Source organism: Porites lutea, chromosome 12 (assembly GCF_958299795.1).
Source record: "Porites lutea chromosome 12, jaPorLute2.1, whole genome shotgun sequence".
Lineage (NCBI taxonomy): Eukaryota > Metazoa > Cnidaria > Anthozoa > Scleractinia > Poritidae > Porites > Porites lutea.
The window spans coordinates 3,749,121-3,769,192 of record NC_133212.1 but is presented as its reverse complement, the minus strand read 5'-3'; the positions used below and the strand labels follow the sequence as shown (position 1 = coordinate 3,769,192).

Below are 20,072 nucleotides of genomic sequence, written 5' to 3'. Positions count from 1 at the left end.
ACGAAAATATGAAACCTGGACACAATACCCTGAATAATGAGAAGCTCACACTTGTAAAAACAAAGTTTCTGCCAAAATTTTAGCGAATTCTAGCCCTTATTTTACTGCCTTACAATAAATCAATAATCTTGAAACTAAAAGGTCATATAAAAGGAAGGTTAATCTCAAGAAACTTAATTTTTTTAAAAACTCTATCAAGCGGTTTAAAAATTATTCGCTACTTTGTTAAAGTAGACCAAAATGTTTACAAAACCGCTAACAAAAGCGCCTCGATACATACTAATCAAATCCTTCTTTCTAGCAATCGGCTGGAGCTATCTCCTTGATCTTTCACACACGTTTTTAAAAAGACTGAAACTACTATGACGTGAAATTGCATGTCAAAAGCGTTTCGTTTTCTACAGATAACAGCCGAACACCAAGATTGTCCATTTTTTACCGTATTTCTAACCACAAAATCTTTATCCCAAAATATTTCGATCACGCTCTTACAGAACTTCACGAACCTCGAGGCTGCTATTGGAGGAAAAAGCTCCCGTGAATGATTTTCGAAGAACAGTTCCCAGTGCCGAGATATACTGCTGCAAGTAAAATAGGTAATAGCGTCATTTCGTTACGATGACAACTCCGATGCCGTTGCAACCCTGATCATAACAAATTTTCATCTTCATCTAATACAACGGTGGTGGCACTGTTTCCAAAACTTTGTTTATGGCGACGTAGGTTATGCACAAACTTGGGAGGTATTGACCCTGAAAAACCGTATCGAGCCACCTTAAGCTTCTACTTATGCATTTTTTAAATGTCATGGATTTTTTACAATAAAAGTTGAAGAAGAGAATAAATTCATAAATGACAAATTCCCCACCCCCGTGTACAACTTTGAAGACAAATACCCCACAGTGGGAAAACAGCACTTAACAAACTCCCGAGGGGGCCGGATGGGTACGCTTAAAATTGTCTGAGTCACAGAGCCACTTCCCTTGGAATAAATAAAGTGTTCACCGAATTTTAGTCACCCCTACTTTTCGCCCTGTGAATGTTTCATTATCCATCCTCAATACCAACAAATCCATAACCACTCTCTAGTAACATCCACTACCTCTCCTGCTATAAAAAAGGACAACTACCCCTACGCGTTTAAAAACTGAAACTGCTGTTATTGTCGGCAATATTTCCCATTAACGTTTTACCAGGACGTGAAACATTTTCAACACCCATGCGCACGTTTCCACTTAAAGGATCACTGAATGAAATCCCTCTATATGGAAAAAAAACCTCAGGGCCCAGTTGTTCGAAGGCCGATTAGCGCTTAACCCGGGGTTAAATTTAACCTGGGTTTCTTTTTGCTGTGTTCAAAAGCATGTTCTCGGATAATTTTCTGTGCTATTTTTAGAGCTTCCAATCATCAACTTGTAAACAAAAAGAACTAAAACTGAAATGCCTTTTAAGCTTTCAAATCTGAATTCAAATCCTGCGCTAACCCTGGGTTATCTTAACCCAGCTTTGAACAACTCGGCCCAGATGTTTGGCGTTTGTTCGCAGTGAAACACATTGGCCAGTCTTAGTTTTATCGTGCATATACACGTGACGGAACCTGCAACAGGAATTTTGAGTCGGTGAAGAAACTCTGTGAATGATTCATATCAGAAATAATGCAATGCTTGAAAGTGTCAGAAAAACAGAACGTTTTACTTGGTGTTCACTACAATATTAATGAATGACTGGGGCACATTAATCTCTTAATCGCAAACATTGCTTACCTGGTTTGTCCCTCTGTGTTTTCAATTGTAGTCCAATTCTCTCTACCTCAGAACACCTTTGATCCAGCTGATCTGCTTTCGCAGCCGTCTCAGTCTGACTTTGCTTCAGCAGTTTTACTTCATCAGCTGTCTTGGTGTGACTGTCCTTCAGCAGTTCTACTTGACAAACTATGTTGGTCTGAGTTTGTTCCAGTCGCTCTACTTTTTCTTCCACCACTTGAAGTCGTATCGATAACTGTACATCGAAAGATACGAGTCTTTCTAAAACCTTTGTAATCTCTTTAATTCTCTTCTCTGATTGCTCCTTTAGCTTCTCTTCCAGCGCTTCAAGGCGTTTATGATGCTCAACTAACCTCGTTTCCTTACGTTCATCCTGATCTTTAAGGGTGGCAACATTTACTTCAAGTTGAGCGATTTGTTTGTTGTGTAGATTCAGTTGTGAATGAATGGTGCTGTAGTCCTTGATGAGATCTTTCACTTCATCTTGTACCAAACAGAGAAGATCCCTGTCCACAGCATGACCCATGATTAATTGACAGCCTTAAATAAAACAGAATGAGGGCTTTAATTTGAGTAACAACTAAAAAATTAACCAAAAATCCTCAATATGACTCAGTTACTTATTTTGAACGCTCACAGTAAAACACTCTTTGAACCTCAATATGGTCTGCAACTAAATTGTTTTTTGAATTGACATACTCAAAAATAACTGCTAATTTCACTTTATTTGACCTGCTGTAGACCCTCCACCTATAAATACCGGCATGTTCAGGACACTGTTCATTAAACCCCAACAGGACTAGCTGTAAGGAATGCGTAGTTTCATCAGTGGCAGTTCTTAAACTTGCATGGTTTTAGCTAGGTAATATGCAAGACGAGGTAAGTTCTGAGTGTACACTTTTCCCTTATGAAGGCCTGTCGTGTACCAGCCCCAACAAGCTGTTCATGCTTTCAATATTTGCAACGTTTGTCTCATCTGTTCTGCAAATCTAGCTACAGCAATGTCGTGAATTACGAAACATTTTAATTTAACTTCTGTGTTGTGCTTTTATTGAATATTTCAGAAGAAATTGCTGAAACTTGTTTCTAGATTATTTTTACGTCTTTATGTCTAAATTACCTTTTCTCAGGTTCTCATTTAGTTGATAACTGCAGGAGTGCGCCCGAGCAGAAGCAAAAATGAGTTTAAACAAAGAAAAAACAGCTTGTTTTTCTTACGGTTGCTTCACTTTTCACTTGTTCTGACTAACTGAGGCCCTGATACAGAATCTGTCTATTGCTGCTGTCATTAGGTCTGTAGATTGTATGTGCTTCATGTTGTGTGTTAGTTAATACAATTTAACGTGCAGGACCTTCGCTTGCTTCAACCTCGTTCCCAGGTTCTCTCTCCATAGGGATGGGTAGGAGAGAACCCTGGGAACGAGGTTGCGCTTGCTTAGCTGACATGTTCACCAAGTTTGTATCCCGGTGGAATACACTTATTGCAGTCTATTAAGTTATAGGATTTGTGCTCACAGTGTGAGCATTTTATACAGTGTGTGTGTAATAAATAATGATACAGGATTGAATAGAACCAAAATCAAAACTGTGGAATTTCGCCCATTTAAAGCATCCCACTGATTGACTGTTATGACAGTTGGATATTTGCTGGAGCAAACTTGTTTAGAGTCTGTTCCCTTTCAACATGGTAACTTTATGATTTCTAATTATTATAATATTCTATTGTCTAGGTGTAATAACCTTTTGTTTGCCAGTCATACAGTTGATCTAATGTGTTCTTCTCCACATCTGCTGTCAATCCCAGACTCCTCACCAATGTCTTCAGCTTGTCAAAGCAATCATTAAAGAGAGCATCTGTCCACTCAGTTACATCAACATGGCCCCATTTGTTTCTGACATTTTCCCTGACATCATCGGCTGGGGCCCGGGAGCGTGCGGAGAACACAGCGGCAGGCGTGTAGTTCCTAAATCCTAACAGACGAAGGATGGCAGTCATGTCCAGTGAGTCATCAAAGCCTGAAAACTGAGCCAGATAACCTGGCAGATATAACTTGGCCAAATCTAAAGAGCTATCGATGTTAAAGTTGTAGTTGCATACACCATGAACAAGATGATTATTGTTTATATTTTGAAATTTCAGGTTCTTCAAGATAGGATCTGCTCGGACCACACCATGAGTTAATGTCTTTAGAGTACAAGGCGGGCAGAGAAGTTGACAGTGTCCTTCCAGATTTGCATAGTTGGTGTCCATCCCTTGTTTGACAGCATCCCGCAAAACAGGAGCAGCAACTTTGTTCATGGCAATTCCCACAACAATCCATCGTTTCTCTTCATCAGAGACCATCATCTGTATAAACATTCATGGGTTAAATTAAAAGATAAAAGATAATAAATTAAAACCTGTTAAAGCCAGCTAATATCAACATAAAAAACTTCTTTTCTTTTCCACAAAATATTTTACTATGGTATTGATGAGGGGAATTTAATGTTTGAAAATCAAAGCATTTCTAATAATCCTTCAGTTGGCAATCTTATTTTTCTTAAAAATATAATTCAGTTTTTTGATAAACCTCTCAGTTTCTCTAGTCACAAGGATCGAAGGAAGGAAAATAAAACTGAGTGTAATAAGTGGACATGGATTGATATAAGCTAATTAAGTGGTGTTGTTAATAACCTAAATTTCTTGAAAAGTGTCTTCTTCTACTCTGACCTGTAGTTAAAAATTGTTTCAGAAACTCCTGAAAAAGTTCATTTTTTTTACAGCGTGCAAAGAAAGTCGTGTCCGATAGCCCGGGGCTAGTGGAGTTTGCTACCGGGCTAGTGATTTTTGTTCTTAACTTGCCCGACGGGCAAGTGGTGTTTTTTAGGGAAATTCAAATTACAGAAGGTTTGTAATCAACCCTGCTAATCAAAAAGTGTTTTGGGGCTAGTTGAAATGACTTGTGGGCTAGTACATGCTAGCTTCAGCTTGCCAGAATGGCAGCCTGTAAAACTGACTTTCTTTGCACCCTTATTGACTAGAAAAAATGCAGAAGCTGGGAATTCATGATCAAATGCATAGAACTGGTTTGGTAGAGTACAATTGTAGGTGCCAAGGGGCTCTCCCATTAATCTTGTAATAGACTTTCCGTTATGAATTAAGGCCATCGTCTCAATAAGCTGCCCCTTAGGTCTATGATGATTAATGTACAACAACTTACCATGAATATTTGGACTTGCTGAGATATAAAAAAATGAAAAATTCTCTAATCAAGAGATGTTATTGACTGAATATCATCCTGGTCATCCATCAACTGAAAATAAATTCAAGATACACATGGTGAATTTAAGTTCTGTAAAACACAGTAAGGGGCTCTCCCATTAATCTTGTAATAGACTTTCCCTTATGAATTAAGGCCATCGTCTCAATAAGCTGTCCCTTAGGTCTATGATGATTAATGTACAACAACTTACCATGAATATTTGGACTTGCTGAGATATAAAAAGATGAAAAATTCTCTAATCAAGAGATGTTATTGACTGAATATCATCCTGGTCATCCATCAACTGAAAATAAATTCAAGATACACATGGTGAATTTAAGTTCTGTAAAACACAGTAAGAGCTGGGCCAAGAATACAGCTTGGTTGTTTGGGATTTTTACATACATCTATTCTAGTCACATTGTTTACAGGTAGCCAATTAGACACCTGGAGGAGAATCATGAGGCTACCCTACATTTATTTAAGATTTCTCCTTACAGATAATCAACCCACCAAGGGAGATATGTCCAGGATCGATCTTGTTAGCAAAAATTTGCTAGCAAATGTTTTTCGCAATTGTCGCAAAAGAAATAATTGAGAAAAAATTATGTCAGAAAATCACTAACAAAAATCGCAAAAATCGCAATAATAACAAATCTAACAAGAATCAAGACTTAGAAAAAAAAGAAGCCGAAGAAGGGCCCCGAAATGTCCGCAAATATCGCAAAAATCGCAAATATAACAAGGATTTTTCTTGCTAGCTACAAACACCCATGACAAATATCGCAAAAATCGCAAAAATAACAAATCTAACAAGAATCAAGACTTAGAAAAAGAAGAAGCCAAGAAGGGCCCCGAAATGTCTGCAAAAATCGCAAATATAACAAGGATTTTTCTTGCTTGCTAAAAACACCCATGACAAATATCGCAAAAATCGCAGAAATAACAAATGTAACAAAATTCCTGACTTAGAAAGCAAAGAAGCCAAGAGGGGCCCCGAAATGTCCCCAAATATCGCAAAAATCGCAAATATAACAAGGATTTTTCTTGCTAGCTACAAACACCCATGACAAATATCGCAAAAATCGCAAAAATAACAAATCTAACAAGAATCAAGACTTAGAAAAAGAAGAAGCCAAGAAGGGCCCCGAAATGTCTGCAAAAATCGCAAATATAACAAGGATTTTTCTTGCTTGCTAAAAACACCCATGACAAATATCGCAAAAATCGCAGAAATAACAAATGTAACAAAATTCCTGACTTAGAAAGCAAAGAAGCCAAGAGGGGCCCCGAAATGTCCCCAAATATCGCAAAAATCGCAAATATAACAAGGATTTTTCTTGCTAGCTACAAACACCCATGACAAATATCGCAAAAATCGCAAAAATAACAAATCTAACAAGAATCAAGACTTAGAAAAAGAAGAAGCCAAGAAGGGCCCCGAAATGTCTGCAAAAATCGCAAATATAACAAGGATTTTTCTTGCTTGCTAAAAACACCCATGACAAATATCGCAAAAATCGCAGAAATAACAAATGTAACAAAATTCCTGACTTAGAAAGCAAAGAAGCCAAGAGGGGCCCCGAAATGTCCCCAAATATCGCAAAAATCGCAAATATAACAAGGATTTTTCTTGCTAGCTACAAACACCCATGACAAATATCGCAAAAATCGCAAAAATAACAAATCTAACAAGAATCAAGACTTAGAAAAAGAAGAAGCCAAGAAGGGCCCCGAAATGTCTGCAAAAATCGCAAATATAACAAGGATTTTTCTTGCTTGCTAAAAACACCCATGACAAATATCGCAAAAATCGAAGAAATAACAAATGTAACAAAATTCTAGACTTAGAAAGAAAAGAAGCCAAGAAGGGCCCCAAAATGTCCGCAATTATCGCAAAAATCGCAAAAGTAACAAGGTTTTTTCTTGCGTGCTGAAAACACCCGTGACAAATATCGCAAAAATCGCAGAAATAACAAATTTAACAAAATTTCTGACTTAGAAAGCAAAGAAGCCAAGAAGGGGTCCAAAATGTTCGCAAATATGGCAAAAATCGCAAATATAACAAGGATTTTTCTAGCTAGGTTAAAACACCCATGACAAATATGGCAAAAATCGAAGAAATAACAAATTTAACAAAATTTCTCACTTAGAAAGCAAAGAAGCCAAGAAGGGGTCCAAAATGTTCGCAAATATGGCAAAAATCGCAAATATAACAAGGATTTTTCTAGCTAGGTTAAAACACCCATGACAAATATCGCAAAAATCGCAGAAATAACAAATGTAACAAAATTCTAGACTTAGAAAGAAAAGAAGCCAAGAAGGGCCCCTAAACGTCGGCAATTATCGCAAAAATCGCAAAAGTAACAAGGATTTTTCTTGAGAGCTGAAAACACCCGTGACAAATATAACAAGGATTTTTCTTGCTAGCTAAAAACACCCATGACAAATATCGCAAAAATCGCAAAAGTAACAAATCTAACAAGATTTTAGACTTAGAAAAAGAAGAAGCCAAGGAAGGCCCCGAATGTCCGCAATTATCGCAAAAATCGCAATTATAACAAGGATTTTTCTTGCTAGCTACAAACACCCATGACAAATATTGCAAAAATCGCAAAAATAACAAATCTAACAAGATTTTACACTTAGAAAAAGAAGAAGCCAAGGAAGGCTCCGAAATGTCCGCAAATATCGCAAAAATCGCAAATATAACAAGGATTTTTCTTGCTAGCTAAAAACACCCGTGACAAATATCGCAAAAATAGCAAAAATAACAAATGTAACAAAATTGTAGACTTAGAAAAAGAAGAATTCAAGGAGGGCCCCGAAATGTCCGCAATTATCGCAAAAATCGCAAAAGTAACAAGGATTTTTTCTTTGCTAGCTAAAACCACACTAGACAAATATCGCAAAAATCGCAAATATAACAAATCTAACAAAATTCTAGACTTAGAAAGAAAAGAAGGCAAGAAGGACCCCGAAATGTCCGCAAATATAACAAGGATTTTTCTTGCTAGGTAAAAACAGCCATGACAAATATCGCAAAAATAACAAATCTAACAAGAATCAAGACTTAGAAAAAGAAGAATTTAAGGAGGGCCCCAAAATGTCCGCAATTATTGCAAAAATCGCAAAAGTAACAAGGTTTTTTCTTGCTAGCTTAAAACGCCCGTGACAAATATGGCAAAAATCGCAGAAATAACAAATGTAACAAAATTCCTGACTTAGAAAGCAAAGGAGGACAAAGTATGGCAGGATCACTAGGCACATGAACCAAGATCGTTTCCTGTTTTATATTTTAAATATTTGCGATTTAAAGAATAAGAAGATTGTGAAAAATCGCATATTGCATGCTTAGGATTTTCACCCTAGTAAAATGTCACTGTTACAATTTGGTCAAATAAAAAAAATAGCCAAATAATTGTGACAGTAGGCTTGTTATAGCGCTTTCTTAGTCGAAATTTAGTGTTCTGCAGTATGCCAATAATGGGTCAGACTGTATCTGTGACAACGTAATTTTCATTTTTTGGGTTTTTTGTAGCTTCAAACGTCCACAAAGGGTATTTCTTAAAATCAGAGGTTGTAAGTGAACCAATCATGTTATGACATTTTGTATTTGTATGGCCTAGGTCTTTTGGTCTCTTTTCTCGGTGGTTTTGTTATTTTTGTTCATGATTCGTGAGTAATAGAACGAAGGACACATAAATGCACAATTGGATCAATTGTTATTTAAAATAAATGGATTGGCATACACATATAACATTCATTGGGATGGTTGTTGTTTAACTATAAGCCTTGATTTAAAAGGGAAGGATTACAAAGTCACTGGCAATCCCTGTTTAAAAAACTTTGGGTATTGCACAGCGACATTCATGTATAATGCCTGTTTTCTTTCCCCCAATGTGCTCTTCTTGATATTTTGAACGATGGTTGCGGTGGGTTCTTTGGCATGAAAGTTCTGCTACCACCCCCTTTTATTGCTTAAAATTTGCCCCCTTCTGTGGGTGGCACTCCTTTTTATGCATTGTAGCTATATGTTGATGGAAGAACGAAGCATTTGCGACAATTTGCTAGTAAATTTTTGCTAACAAGATCGATCCTGGACATAAGTGCACCAAGGTCAGGAAAGGTTAGCCACACCACCAGGGTCTACGTACCCAACTCTTTTCAAACAGTGGTGTGGGTTCTTTTAAGTCCCACAAGAGCCATGCAGATAGGTGAAAGTGCTGTGAGACGGGACCTATGGTTTTTCATCCTTATCCAAGAAGACTAGAAAGTCTATCCATTTGCAGATGTCATTACAAAGGCAGCACTTTCTTCTCAGTTATTTAAAGACCCTGAGTGTTGGTCCAGCCAAGGTTTGACTCCGTGACCTCCCCTCAGCGGACTGGTGCTCTCCCAAATGAGTTAACCAAGTGGTTATTAAATACGAACTATCGGTCGACATATCGATTGAGTGTTGGCCGACATATCAATCCATATGTCAGTTGAGTGCTGGTCACATGTTGGTTGAGTGTGTGTCGAGTATCAGTCACGTACTGACTGAGGTATCGACCGAATGTTGCCATGGCAACTTTATAATTTCACAAGTGAACTTATAGCAGAGCTCCACAAATACAGGAAGCGCATGCAAGCATAGCCCCATAGCTAAGACAATTTGGTGACCTATCCATCCCAGAAATTTTGGTAGTCGTATGCCTGTATACCTGTACACTCTTTGGGGGTGGTACTAAGTAGACTCTGGGGGTGGTACTCAGTAGACTCCGCAAGGGAGATGGGGAATCCAAGACATGCAGCCTGCACTTGTCTTGGCAAAAAAGAAAGGTTGTTGAAGTTCACCTAGAGGCAGCCAATGGAGTTTTCTAGTGTAGATCTTGAATTTCGTTTGCTTGATTAATGACAAAAAACTTTGAACAATATATTTTTTAGGATATGTGCTTTAGCCTTAATCATGTTTTTAGTCACGTTTTTCAGGAGTTAAAATCTTGTCTCAGATTGGTCAAAGTTTTGACAGGTGAATTCATGAGTAAAAACTTATGCAGAATCTTCAGGTTTGTTTACCGTCGTGTGATAAAAAGTTTTAAGCTTTTTGTGTTCTTTCAATGCTGCCACAACAAGAAATAGAGCCGCCATCAAGATTTTTTCTTTGTTCATAGTTGGTTTGATGGTTTGTTAATCTTATTTTTGGTTTAGGAAAGTGTCGCATAAATGGGCAGATTCATAGCTTAATTAGCTCCATACAGTTATTTTGGAAGCATTTTTTAAAGCTCAAGCACGCAGGCTTTACTTATGACCAAATTTACTGCCTTTCAGGACCTTTTCCTCACATGAGGTTGATCAAGCTTATATGGTGTTGATATTTCTTTCTGGTTTGATTTCTTTACAATTTCGGATATTATTATTTCCTGTCACTTAATTATGGCACATATTTTCCAGATTTGACTGAGACGCGATGTATGGTCTCTGGCCTATAATCAAGTTCAATTACCTATGTTTAAGCTTCTAAACATTTTTTTCTTGTTGTTCATGGAAACAAAAAGTTCTAAAGAATACTCAGTTGCCATCTCAGTTGAAAAAAGAAAGCTTTAAAGTTTACTTTAAGTGCTGCTTTGAGGTACGTTCATCTAGTTTTCGCCATTTAATCTGTTTACTAAAACGCAAATGCAGACCTTTGGGCAACACTATTAGCCTCAGAAAAAGCCTGTAAAACCGTTTACAAATCAATTATCAAAAAAAAGACCACCCCTCTTAAAAGGCAGGGAAAATGGCTGCCTAAGGAAAATGCGATCTTGAACTGGGAGAATACATAACTGCTCCCCTTTCCTGTGCACAACAGAAACAAAGTTACGATTGTGCCAATTCATATTCCTTCACAGATGAATAGCAACAAACGACTTCCTCTTTAAAATCGGCCTAAAACAAGCAGAGTCCTGTTCTTTCTGTGGGGAATTTACTGAAACCCTTGCCAGCTTGTTCTGGTATTGCAAGTAAACTCAAAACTTCTGGAAAGAAATTTATCAATAGATAACTCAAAACACTACCTTAATCAAACCTATTACCTTCTCTCCTCTCATCTGTCTTGGACTATAATTGATAATATTTCCAATTTATTTCTACATCACCGTTTCCTTATTTTATCGCCAAATGGTATATTTACACATGTAAGTTAAATAACTGCAACCCTGTGCTACAGGTTTATATACAAACCGTTATGAACTCCATGGAAATTGAATAAGAGATTGCCTCTAACAATAACGTTATATCTTCCTTCAAAAAAAAATGGAGCCCTCTTAAACTTTGCCCCTCGGACAAATAAATTCGCTAATATTAAATAAATCCAAAAGTTCCAAATGTTAAAAGTGATGAAGAAAGAAATACAAATGCAAAGCATCTTTTAGTTAGTACGACAGGCTCTTTATGTTTTTGTTGTATCATGTTTTATTTTGCACTTTTGCAATTAGTAGTCAAATTTGTAAAGCTTTTTTAGGCTTAGGGACCGGTCATGAAGTACAGGGGGGGGGGGCAATGAAAATTTTTTTTTTTAAGTACTGGTTTTCAGTGGCCCACGCCCGAGTTATTTAACAAAATTGGGGCGGCCCACACCTGAAGTGGCACAGAAAAAACTAGTGACCCACCCCCCAATCAAAACCAGTAATGCTGATGAGGATATAAGTACATTAGGGAATATTGGCTTACCACTTACCCGGGGGTGGTACTTTAGGAATTTCTGGGTGGGGATGTGCCGCCGGGACCCTAGAACCCTTAACCTATAACAGAGCTAGTTCAGCTGAATTTTGCTACCCTATACTAGAGTAAACTCCCCAAATCCCCTATCTTAGAGTAGCCAATTCCCTTGTCTAGATAAAATCTTCAACCAACTGATCATTTTCCTGAAAAATGATACCCTATTCTAGACCCAAACACTCTGATTTATATACCCTATCCTAGAGTAAACTGCCTGAAAACCATACCCTTCACAGCGGCACATACCTATATAGCCCATATATGGCAGTGCCCCCCCCGGGACCACTTACCACCTTCACTGCCAGCTGTCAGCTAATTCATTGCAAGCAGCAATCCCAGAATGCGATTTAGGAGAGGAACCCTTAAAGCCTACTGACCGCCAAGCAATTAATCACAAGATTAAAAAACTTCAGGATTTGAAAGAGAAATCTGAGAAGCTGAAGAGTAGTATCCAGAAAGAGAATGCCCAGCGGTTCACTAAAAAGTCGGGGAAAATCATCAGTGGGCAAGAGTGTGGGCAACGCTTCAATGAGAAATGCTTGGGAATGATTGCAGAACTGCAAAGTAGGACCAGACTTTGATGAGGGCAGAGGCCCAAAAAGAAAAACACAAGAGAATGTATCCTTTTGCAAAAGAAACATTCGTCTCAAAAAAGAGAAGAGTGAAAGAAAATAAAGCAAAAGCTAGGAAGCGACGCCGTGAAAGAGTAGAGAAAAATTGTGAGAGAGTGTTCTCCGCAGTCAGTCACTCATCATCTTATGGTAAAGTTATAACCTCAGATCATTGTAGTGTGATATGCCTTAACAGCTTAACAAACAGAGATGGTAGGTGGTTAAAACTATTAATAAGTAAAGGTAAATTTACAGTGGATGCTATTGAAAAAATCAGAGCAAACGTGTCACAAAATGTATTGAGTGCTATAGATGACAGTGATGATGATGATGATGATAATGAGAAGGAGGAGGAGGATGGTAATGCCTCTGAGGGTGATGGTAATGATGAAGATGACTAAAGATGATTAGAAGAAGATAATATTATTAAAAATGATGTTAACATAAGTTAGGTTTATGAACGCTTTGTTCTAGATTTTATACTATAAAAAGTTTCCTGCGTGACTACTCTTCAGATTTAAAGACTGTACATAAATAGAAACAAAATATTTAATAGGTGAATTCCTGTTGTCATATAAAGTTGGATTAATGTGGAAAATTAGATTTATTGTTAAAAAAAGATTTTGCTAACGTTTGTAGTGATATGTGAATAATTTAACATGACCCACCCCTAATGCAGTGCATTATTTTCCTGACCCACCCTTTTTAACATGTTAAAGAATAGTGAGTCACCCCTAATTTTTCATAGCCCACCCGCCCCCTGTACTTTATGACCGGTCCCTTAATTAGTTGTAAATGCTGTAACATCATATTTTGCCTTTCTCTCTTGTACGCAGTACATTCCTCTCTCACTTCGTAATTCACTTACTCTTTCTATAAATGCGATAATCCTCATATCTTTATTCTGTGGTCCCAACAATATGAAATTCAGATTTTCAATTCATCTTCATTGTTCCCAGGAAATATTACAAACCATGAATGCAGTTTACTGACCATACACAACAATAACAAAACATTCCAAGAAAGTTGACTGTCAATCAAAATTACTACAAAACGAAAATCAACCTGAATTCCAACCTGCAGATGTGATATTTTGAGCCCCCTCAAGAAAACCTACGTTTCCTGAGAGGCTGTTTATTTACTTTAATAAAGGTTGGGGTTTCAAACATTTTACAAATACTGTGTATTACAACTATCATGAGTCAACAAATGGGCATAAGCTCATTTATAGTTAGAGAGGACCAGCAGTCCTTTTATTTGTTACATTTTGATTTTCATAACTACACTGTAGCTGCAGCTTTAGGGCCTGAAATTTTCCTGAGACGTTTGAGGAACAAACATAATTATTGTCCCTCAGGTGCACTTAGCTTGTCCCTTACACTGCATTTGCAGCCTAATTTTGATGTTGAGGCATCTGGTACAGCCTGTAACTCCAAAGATTAAGAGGAGGCAGTACTCCTTCCTGGTCATAGTTCAAAGGCCATTAATGGTGTTGGACAAAATATGGCCTAACATTCTTCATTCTCCTTACTTTTAATAATTATTATCATTAATTTTTTATCAGTCAAAGTTGCAGTAAAACAAAGAGGATAGTTAAGGAATGCTAAGAGGTGGAAATAAGGGGTGGCGAATGGTACCTCGAAAAACGTGCATCTCGGAAATTTTAACAAGATCTCGAAATCTCGGAAGCGTTTTTGATAAGTCTCAAAGTCTCATTTTTGCATGGTTTGTCTTTACTTTTTTTGAGTCTGGAAACTTTTTACCAAAGAATCTCAGGCTCGGATTTCTAACTAGCTAGGGTCTCGGCGTCTCGGCGAGTCTCGGATTTTACCATTCGCCACCCCTAAAATATATTGAATGAGACATTTGCTTACCATAGTCTTAGTAGTCCTTAGAAGTTCATTTCCTGTTTGTCTATAGTTGATAAGCTTTATAGTAAGTTGTTCAAAACCAAACAGCAGGTCCTGTCAGAATTATCACCCTGTTATAATGCAATAATTAAGTATGTTGTGAGAGGTTATTATATAATAGTTCACTGAAGATAATAGTCCACTCCTATCCCCTTCCCCCAGTGTCATGCAACACCAGTCATATGATAGATCAGAGAGAGTGGAGAGAGGGGGAAGGGGTGGGCAAAAATGACAGAGGTGGTTTAAGGATGAGGTGCATGAAAGTGTAAGTGAAAACTTAAATAATTACTTAGCCTTGAAGCTCTTCCATTACTAACCATTTCTCAAGGGTAGATTGGGAAGGGATTTATTGTCAACTCTTAGTAAAAAAGTTGAGCAAGTTACAGAATGATTCTTTTACAAGAAGGCAACATCAGTTTTAACATTTTTTAGTTTTTCCAGTTTAATAACTCTTGTAAAAATATATTTTCTTGATGATGTATTTGATTATTTTAACTACCAATACTGAGACTCTGTATCATTTTTTTTCTGACAAAATTATGGTTGCAGCAATTGCTGGTGATGAAAGGATGATCTTCAGTTAGTCAGATTAATAAAGCAATGATCGCATTGCCATTCCATAGTCAGGCAAGGATGGCATAGGAATCTGCCAAAAAATCGGCTGCATTAAGTTTGAAGTTTTTGTTTTGATTTTTAAACCTTAAAGTCTGTTACGTTTCAGTCATCATTGTCCTGGTTACTCATGCAAACTTGCTAGTAGCTTTACCACAGAAAACAATTCTTGATATGCAACAGTTTTGTTGACAAACCAGCATATTAATAGAAATGGGCACCAAAACGATGCATGCAGGTAGAGAGGATAAAAACCAGTGAGGTGTTAAAATCAAAACCCATTTAAATTGGCTTGAGAAAACAGTAGGCTGAAGGATTCAGTTGCAAATGACATCATGTGTAGTATGTCCAATTATGGACATAACTGCATGATCAAAAAGTGCAATGAGAAAATAAAATTGAAAAGCAAACCCCTGTTCACTCTGAAATCAAGAAGGAACCTGATCAAGGGCCAAAATGTACCAAAGTTGTTTTTACCTTTAATTTGGGAGGGGGGTGGAAGGCTGAAAGGGGACTCGAAAATGCTATTTTTCACTAGATTGTAAACACGGACAGAACAAACTGGAAAAGCTAAAATCAGGGACAAAAGTAGTTGAAACACTTGTTTAAAATGTATGCTTTTATCAACAATTTTATTCCTTTAATATTACATTTCTTTTAACACCATAATCGCCCCCCCCCCCCTCCCCCCCGCCAACCCCTCAATCAATGTTGTCTAAAGTAAAAGAAAGACTTAAGGGTCTAAAATGCAGCATTGGTTTTGGGGGGAGGGGGTGGGGGTACACAGAGGAAGGGCATAGGTATGTCCACTATGGAAAAGGAGGCCATTTCACAGAAGTGTCTCAACACTTTTGTCCCTCATTGTCTGAATGCAAAATTGTGCAACTGCACACAAGTTAAGCCCTGTATGACAATAACTGAAATTACAGGAATCAATGACATACATGTAATTATGTTATTGGCAGTGACCATAACACAGATGAGTTCCCCTTGACCTGACAGGGTATCAGAGATGCCGTGGGAGTACAAGGTTAAGTAACAACAATACGCTTTGTACATTTTAATTATTGTACGTAAACTAGAAATCAGGATGAAAATGTACAAATTTTTGTTGATAAACAAACAATATTTTCCCCATACGAGAGCAACTTCATTGCGACTAAATTCAGCTGCGTCAAAACTCAAGCTGGAAAACACAGATTCATATTTTCAGGGACAAAAGTAGTTGACACACTTGTTTAAAATGGGTGCTTTTATCAACAATTTCTTTAATTCATTATTTCATTCTTTTTAAATGTCGTTAATCTCCCCACCCCTCAATCAATGTTGTATGAAGTAAAAGAAAGACTTGAGGTTCTGAAAATACAACATTGATTTTGGGGAGAGGGGGTGGGGGGACACAGGGGAAGAGGATAGGTACATGTTCACTATGGAAAAAACGGTCATTTTACAGAAGTGCCTTAACACTTTTGTCCCTCATTGTAGCTCCCCTTCTCTCTGAAAGGAGGGAGGAAAACATGGGAAAGCCAAAACGAGCATACAAGTACTGCATACTGCGTGTCCTACAAAAATTTATATGCTTATGCATCAGGCAAATCCAACTGCCCCCAGAGCAGAATAGTGCTCTTACAAAGAAAGACGCAGATTCAAGAGTGATAAGAAACTCTTTAACAAGTTCATTGCCACTTCCTTTTAAAGTATGTTCAGAAAGAATCATAGATTTTCACTTTCTTAGTGCAAACAAAATTCTCAGATAAAAAATTTTGGCCGCAATTTTACATTGCTGGATAGGATGCTACGCGATGGGGACTGGGAACTGGTAAACTTCTAAACAAATCGAGTTCTCAGACAATTTCAAGACAAAAATAGGTAGCTGCCCTGTGCGGGCCATAAATATGACATATGCAGCTTAAATACACTGGAAAATGAAATTTTGGTGTTGCCGACCCCAGGGCGAGGCATTTGCACACTGTTTTAAACCCCACAGTGGGGTTTTTGTACAAACCGCCCGGCCCCAATGTGGGGCATTTGCAGCATTTCCAAAACAAAATGACAAATGCCCGGGGAGGGATGGGCGCGATTGCAATAGGCTCTTTGCATGACTTGATCAACTTTCAGTAAGTACAAAATAGTTCACTTTTGAAAAATTTTGTTAGCACAAGCTGAAACAGCATTACGCACCTGCTACCAGAGTCGCTTCGATCTTTCCTAGATACGTCGGGAAAGAGGAAGCGACTCTGCCGACATCTTCAAGTTCCTTTGATCTGCCGATCATCCAGCTTTTTGGATGAGTCAGACAAGTTTTACACTGGATAAACCAGTTTTATCTGTGCACGCACGCGTATTCTGGAATTTTGCTGACTCTTTCTGCGCCCACGCTCCATAGAAAAACAAATAGCTGCCGCTTCAATTTCTTTCGGGAATTTTGAGAAAATGATAGATTGAACGTTCAGTTTTAGAAAACTGGAAAATGTATACCCAGATTCAAGATGGATTTTGTTTTGGATTTAACCATGTACTTAGCCGATTTTACTGCGTGAACGGATTCACAATCCAGTAAGTGTTACGTGAAGTTTTTGGAAGGATAAACAAATGGGTTTTGAATAAAAATATTTAAGAAACAATATCTATGCTTATTCTTCTGTGTTTGCAATAACATTAATTCAAAATAAGATCATGAGGCTACAGAATCCATGTTGTATTTAAATTTTAAACTGTCGTTAAATCTTTCCTTAAGCATTATGGAGCTCAAATCTCCTTTAAAGGCAATTTGAGCCCTTAAATGCGTAAAGGAAAGATTTAACGACAGTTTAAAATTTTTAGAACTTACAAGGATTTGTATGGAAAACCATGCAAACATGACTGGATGGCAAAAGTTGTTTATCTCATACAGATGCTTCCAACTTTCGGCGGCCGTTGCAATCGCTACTTTTGAGATATACGGCTGAAAATTCTTAGGTTACCTAATTTCAATATGCTCTTTCAGCTTGTGCTAACAAAATTTTTCAAAAGTGAACTGTTTTCGTGTTTACTGAAAGTTGGTTACGTGAACAAGTCATGCAAAGAGCCTATTGACTGAGCCATCACATTCCTTCATCACATTCTTCAAGTCGGGAACTCGAACCGATCCTTTTTACCTCAGAAAACTACGATAAAATCAAAGTAGAAATTACGAAAGAAATTTAACGAGCTGTTTGCAACATTTAAGGCTATATTTGTTCACATTGTTCCTGTGCAAACCACAGTATAAAGCTTCTTCACTTTTTCAAATTCGATAGCCGCTTAAACATGGCGGTCTGTTCAACGCGTGATGGTCCTCCATAGCTAATGATGGTCATTAATCCGCTAACATTTTTCATCGCTTGTGAAGATAAAATATTCGGTGTGTACATTAACTATACGTAGAACATTGAACGAGATTTAAAACATGAAATTAAAGGCAAAATAAATCAAATATTTGCTCACCTTTGTTCCACTGTCGTCGGCTCCGTTGTGTACAACCACAGCCGAACTTTTCCAAAAGAAATGAAAAGCCTTTACTAACAGTCTCAAAACCTTTTACTGTAAACTTCAAATGCTTAGATAGTTTAACGTTCACTTTGGACGCAAGCAACCATATAAGACAGAGGCAGGGTGGAAACCGCGGGAGTGTGATCGAAAGTGAAACTGACTCAACGAAGCTAACGCACGGGTGGAGTGGGAAAGGTAATTTGTCAACAACGCCAAGTCACGCAAGAGAGATGGTTGACCATAAGGTCACGCACCTGAAATACTTTTTATAGGAACAAAAAGCAGAGCTTCTGCTTGAGTACAGCTTGTTAAGGGTTAAGAAAATGAAAATTTTAACTCGAAACTTGCAGCATTTTGTGTAACAATTACCAAAAAAGTCCGTTAAAAATCATTGATGGTTCTGAAAAATCTTAAGAAAAAAACCTCACAGTCGATCACCATACCCAGGATTTTCTAATTCCCAGGTATGAAAATAAGCTTAACCATGGAGTGACGGCTATAATCAAAGTTCAGGATGAAACTCACACATTTTAAGCCCTTAATGTATGAAGACCCCCTCCCCCCCCCCCCCCCCCCCCCGCCCCCACCACCTAGTAATTACTTTTGGCTCATCGGTTGAAAAGGCAGGCAGAAACCCTGAGGTTTTTCTCACACCCTACCCCAGAGGGGTACGTCTTACCTTTTCGGGCTTCAGGCATAAGAAAGGGTAGGGAGATTCTGAAAGGGGAGGAGTATCCATCATTTCGATCGGTAAAAGGACTTAAAAGCCGGCTAACAGACGCATTTTGGCTGTGAAAAGGACAAAAGGACAAAAAACCTTCCTGGTTTTCTGTTTTATTTATATGAAAAGGGATACAGTGTTTTTACTACGTGCATGAAAAGGGTACCAGTAAAACATGGAAGGGGTACTTTTCCTGTCAAAAGAGGTACATAAAAGGTTAAGGGGTTGGGCCTCGGGGCGGAGCCTCCACGTACATAACTCGGTTGTGTTCCCCTCCTTTCAACCCCATCCCGCTCCGGTGGCACTATAAGGGGCTCTCAGGGGCTCAATCCGGGTCTTAGAGAAATAGAGAATGGTGTCGCTGGAACCAGGGTCTGGAATGGGTCACAGCCCTATTAAATTTTCCAGCAGTACGTTCCCTCAAGTGTAAATCTGTCAGATTACGATTCCCAGACGAGATGACACAATGGACTAGGTGGGAGCTGGTAGCACTCGGCCTTGCTACGGTAAAACGGGCAACAACAACGTGTGAGGCTGTTTTCCAACATTGTTGCGAAATCATCTGAATTTAAGCGATGTTGTGCATTTTACATTCTAGCCTGTCTTGCAACAAATCAGGTTTTTGTAAGTTGTGTACTGCATGCGGATACTGCCTTCCGATTGGACAAAATAACGCGGGAGTTACTCCAAACACGGGCGTTACGTCACAAAATAAGTTAACCTTGCGGTCGGGAAAACGCACGTACAAATTTTGTTTCAAAAAGTAAAATCTTGAACTCTGTACTTTCTACAACAACCTTGCTGATTTGTGGGTGGTAAAACGCACAATAACTGCTAGTCAACTCGTTTTGCAGCAGCACGTTTTTGTAGCCCGTTTTACCATACTCTTGAAACTTATGAAACTGAAGACGTTCTTGAAAGCAGTCAACTAGAATCTTAATTCACACGAAGTCATAAAA

General features: G+C 38.1%; 2 protein-coding genes across 2 annotated transcripts in view; both read right to left on the bottom strand.

Moving 5' to 3' along the window:
• The window catches only part of LOC140921917 (uncharacterized), a 39,884-nt gene that overhangs the window by 5,201 nt on the left and 14,611 nt on the right, over positions 1 to 20,072 (bottom strand). The window lies entirely within an intron of this gene.
• Positions 1,735 to 18,495, bottom strand: LOC140921727 (uncharacterized). The gene is made up of 4 exons (XM_073371738.1): positions 18,348 to 18,495; positions 4,964 to 5,056; positions 3,504 to 4,110; positions 1,735 to 2,303 (listed from the first exon to the last, which is right to left on the bottom strand). The coding sequence occupies exons 2-4, from the start codon at positions 4,964 to 4,966 to the stop codon at positions 1,735 to 1,737; spliced, it is 1,179 nt and encodes a 392-aa protein (XP_073227839.1). The 5' UTR covers positions 4,967 to 5,056; positions 18,348 to 18,495.